Source organism: Camelina sativa, chromosome 17 (assembly GCF_000633955.1).
Source record: "Camelina sativa cultivar DH55 chromosome 17, Cs, whole genome shotgun sequence".
Lineage (NCBI taxonomy): Eukaryota > Viridiplantae > Streptophyta > Magnoliopsida > Brassicales > Brassicaceae > Camelina > Camelina sativa.
In genome coordinates this window covers 21,188,851-21,193,859 of record NC_025701.1, presented here as the reverse complement: position 1 = coordinate 21,193,859, position 5,009 = coordinate 21,188,851, and the positions used below count along the sequence as shown (strand labels likewise).

The following is a 5,009-nucleotide window of genomic DNA, read 5'->3' as shown; positions in this document are numbered from 1 at the left end:
GGATTTATTTGATCAAAAACGTTTCACGAAATTACCATATGGCCTTCACGCAAACTGTTTAAAATCTCGAGAATCTTGTTATGAAGTTTTTTGCGAAACACACCAGAAGGCCTTCACATAAACGTTCAAAAAATTGATTACAATACGGTAGTAATCGTTATTAACTGTTTGCATTGTAAAATCCATTTAAATTATAGGTAGAAAACGGATCTACTTTGGATTAAGACTGTAGGACCGCAAAAATCCAAATATGATATAACGATTAACACCTATGTAAAACGATAAAAGAAAGGAGTAGAAGACGATTCTCGGAGGCGAGATATGATCTCTTTACTTAACCCAAAGTAGCTCCCGCAGTGTGGCGGTTTAATGAGTGCATGGATCTCAGGATACAACCAAGACAAGACCGTATCACAACACTTGATTACGGACTCAAACGAACGTCGGCACAATGATATACTCTTGATAATAATATTTACGTTTTTAGTGAGAGAAAGAAGAGTGAGAGAGAGTTGGACTTTTGCTGTTTCAGAGTTTTGCTTCTTCGCAAGTGTGTAAATAATGAACGAGAGAGCCTTGTATTTATAGGAAGAGAAGCACGAGATGCTCACCAAAAAATCTGGGCTTGTGGGCTGATATCTCGAGGAAGTTGAGGCAAGGTGAAAATGCGTCCAAGTCTCACACGTTGGCGAGATCTCAGGACCGACTTAGTCTCCCGTTTGAGTTAATAAGACTTCGACTTTGTTTGTTTTTAAAAACAACAAACTCGATTTGACTTTGCAAATAAATTTTTGGATATTGAATGTAACGTATGTGACATCAAATGTAACATAAGTTGCAAATAAAATTACTCCAAAAAATAAACCAAGTCCGGTCAATTATCTCATTCAACGTAGTGTCCTCGTAATTCCCATAATAAGTTTATCAGTATTTATAAGCTTTCAACCTAATCACTTTGGAGATTGATTTCTCATTAATTATAACTTCTAATTTGACATGTAACTACACTATGTTATAGTGCTCATTCCGATGATTGACGTCACCGGAAAAGTTGCCGGAAATTGGCTAAAGCCATGTTGTCAAAAGCATAGTTCCAACAACAAGTTCTGATAGAAAGCCCCTGTGAAGCCATGAGGACCAAGAGCTTTTGTAGCACTAATAGAGAAGACTGCACTTTTAATCTCTTCTTCAGAGACTGGCTTTGTTAAATCCTCATTTATCTCAGTCGTCACTCTTTGCTGGAAATCTTGGAAGACATGAAAATGGTTATTCTGTGGAGATAGTTCACTCTTGAAGAGGTTGGTGAAATAGGATTGTGCCACATTTCCTATCTGATTATCTCCACAATGTTCATGCCCCTCATCATAAGTATGGAAAACAGTTTATTTCTTGCTGTATGGCTTTTTCCAGTGGCGAAGAAAATTTTTTTGTTTCGATTACCAAGCTTTACTACTCTTTGTTCGCCAAAATTCTTCTTCATTATCATAAGCAATACTCAATTTTTGACGAAGATCTCGCACTTGTTGCGTGGAGGAGCCGTTAGAATGAGCTTTATCGATCAATGAATTCAGGATTCTGATTTCTTCTTAAGCATTGGATTTATTATGTCTTTTCTAGTTGGAAATTGCTTTTCTACACTCGCACAGGCGTGAAACAATGCATGTGTCTTGACCAGGTTTTCGATGATTCCAGTCGTGACTTACTGCAATACTAAATCCCTCTCTATTTGCTAGTTGATTATCATAGTAGACCTGACCTTGATGTGGGGTGAAATCGTTAGAAATAGTAGTGATAACTGGCCTGTGATCTGAACCAATTAGTTCCAAAAATTTAACGTGAGAGGCTGGATATTGGGCAAGCCATTCACTGTTAACCATTTTTTTTTTTGGTCAAAACAGCATGCTACATCATGAGAATGAAGTTTTCCCGCCTAGGAGAAAGGATCCCCAGTAAATTTGAGATCATAGAAGTCACAAACCTGAATCATATTTTGGAAATCAGCAAAAGAACATTTAGGCCGAGGGGGGCCGCCTCTCTTCTCATTACTACCCTTAATTTCATTGAAATCACCAATAGCCATCAAGGAACCAGATATATTTACTGCTGTCCGTACTAATCTTTTCCAAACCAAGTGATAAAGTGTTGGATTCAGGTTGCCATATACACAAAACAAGTAGAAACTAAATCCATTAATTTGAACATAAGTGTCTACAAGGTTTGGGGATTGATAAAGAACGGAAAGAGATGCTACTATTCCAAAGTAGAGCTACACGATCATAACCTAATTCAGCAATAACTGCTCTAACTGCGTCATTTCCTTGCTTGGTTTCCAGTAGGCAAATGATGTCTGGATAGAATTTATTTTTGATCTCCTTGAGATGTCGAACTGCAAGATCATTGCCTAGTCTTCTACAGTCAATGACTGCGGTCTTCTTGTTGATCATCAGAGAGTGCTAATGCATCATGGTTCGGGTTGATATCATCCAGTGCATCCTCATTAATGTATTCATTAGGTATATGATCCTCCTGACCTTCTGCTGCCAGTTGATCTCCCTCAACAATCTCTCAAATGATGACGCCCCGGTTTAGGTGTCCCTTAGGTGGCGGCAAGCCTTCATCATTGTGAGGATCATCATGGGTGAGCATTTTGCATGACACATGCTACAATATCATGGGTGAGCATTCCACAAACCTCACAAAATCCATGGAGACGCTCAAATCGAAACCTCAAAAAGGTATTGACGCCCACTTGGAATTGGATTTGTCTCTGAAAATGGAGGGGAATATGTATGTCCCAGTGGAATTGATTGCCGACTACAATATGACCATGAACCAAACCGGCTTGACCCCATATTCGAGGCATTGAGCAATAATGGAGCACATATTTTGACAGCGGGGCATGACAGGACGCCCCATGAGGATGAAATGATTCACATCCACTGCATTGGCCACCAGATCTACCTAGATTGCTAGTGGGACATCATCGGCCTCCAAGTTAATGTCTTGAACTGCTCGTTGCAAGTTATCAGCCATTTTGAAAAAAACGAAGTAGAATCGGAAAGGAAAGAAAATGGCAGATCGGATCGATGTAAGAAAGTGGGTTTATTGCAGATCTATTGGTCTGTATTTATAAGGAGAACGTCTTACAACAACTGTCAAGTGAACATCACAAAAAAGAAACCACTTCGTGGAGATAACCGTTGCACGTTCAAATAGTGGGAACTGTCCCACGATGCCGGTGCATGTAAGTAACCGTCTCCAGAGATATGTGATGCAAAAACCATAAATTGAATCGTTTTTTCAGTCGCCAATATCTCATTTTTTCTTAGTCTTTTTTGATCTTTATATTGTTTCATATGCTTTTTTGAGTTTTTTTTCCATCTTTTTTATATTTTATTTTTTTGAGTTAGATTGGCTAAGTGGGTTGACCCATCAGAAAAAGATTTGCTAAATGGGCTTGAATGGGCGTCATAAGCTACTAAACGACAGTAGATTGTGTTGTGGCCATCGACGATAGTCGTCGTTGTCGTCTTCCTTCTGGGTTCCTCTGTGCTCTCAAGATCCTTTACTCAAACCCCGTTTTCTCGTTGGTGTCGTCTCTGTAGAACTGATGGAGCCTCCGGAAGGTTATTTTATTTGATTTTAGCTCGTGATTTGATAAGTTTCATTAATCGCCCACCAGGTGTTCGATGAAATTCCCCACCAAAATGAAATGACTGGAAAATTCTTAATTTACAGATGGGAAATCTAATTTCGCCAAAGAGCTTTATGGTGAAAGTTTGAAGCTTTCGACACATGGTGATTGACTCCTATACCTTCATAAGTTGCAGTTNTTTTTTTTTTTTTTTTTTTTTTTTTTTTTATGAAAACTTTAGCAAATATGTTCTCATTAGTTTACTATGATTTTCAATGAGGCATAGCTGAGAAGCTTTTGTTCTATTACTGGGAATGTATCTTGTGTTTGCTTGGTTGTTAAGGATTAGAGCAGAATTAAACTTCATTGTATTTTGCTAAGTTTTGGCTTTCCACGTCTCTCTCTGACGAGAGTCTTCTTTTGGTTTTAGGTAATGTTGATCACAGTCTTGAGGATTCAGATGATCCCTTTTACGGAAGTTCAGATGAAGAATATAGTGAAGCTCGCGTGTTGGACCATGATAATAAGTTGAGACGTGAGAAATTCCACACGGTATTCTTTAAAAAAAAAAAACTTTATCATTCTCTCTTTATGTAAAATGCTTTTCAGTTTTGATCAACATGTCTGGCTTTTCTTGTAAATTGAAATCACAGGCTGGATACCGTGAAGGGATTGCTGCTGGGCAAGAAGCTATTGCGCAGGAAGGTTATAACTTTGGCTATAAGGAATCGGTTCTTGATGGCTACAAGTTTGGAATTGTTAGAGGTGTTTCCAGGTAGAATTACTAAAATTAGTCATGAGCTACAGCAATGTGTCACATATCCGATGAAGTAGTTTATACTTATTCTGTTTTGACCCTTTTTGAAGTGCACTGGCTTTCCTACCTGATGAGCTAAGAGAAAAAGTGATCGATGAACAAGAAACTAGAGAGAAGTTTCAAAAATTACACAGTTCTGTTCATGGTATCTCAACGGAAGCCGCAATGAAGCTGTTTTATGGAGCTCTGACTTCAAAGGAAGGGGAAGAGAAGAGTGGAGCAGAAGGTTCTGACTCTGGTTCTGGTTCTGGTTCTGGTTCGGGTGTTAACGCCACAACTGACTTGGGAAGCTATGTTACTGAGCTAAACTCTCTTCTTGACAAATCTCCTAAGATTGAAGTTAAATTGGACACATAAAGCAAGATTAGTAGTATCTTGTCTCCAAACCAAACTGTTTGTAAGTTCTGTTCTGTTTGGTTCGTTGTCATTCGATTTGGTTTGGTCTAGTAAAAATTGCTTGCCGTAATATGAATTATCTGTAAATTCGAATCTGACTACAGTAGTTTATTCATTTACATTTTGCTTATAAAGTTCTTTTGGGGGACTATTACCGTTTTA

At 38.4% G+C, this 5,009-nt stretch overlaps 1 protein-coding gene across 2 annotated transcripts; it reads left to right on the top strand.

The window, feature by feature from the left end:
- LOC104757788 lies at nt 3,451–5,009 on the top strand. Of its 2 annotated transcripts, none has more exons than XM_010480578.2 (5): nt 3,451–3,626; nt 3,739–3,801; nt 4,065–4,186; nt 4,288–4,409; nt 4,502–5,009. In XM_010480578.2, exons 1-5 carry the CDS (start codon nt 3,611–3,613, stop codon nt 4,806–4,808), a joined length of 630 nt encoding a protein of 209 aa, XP_010478880.1. In that variant the 5' UTR covers nt 3,451–3,610; the 3' UTR covers nt 4,809–5,009. The 2 variants fall into 2 exon arrangements, with proteins under 2 accessions (XP_010478880.1, XP_010478881.1); XM_010480579.2 differs by having other exon boundaries at nt 3,453–3,626; nt 3,739–3,798.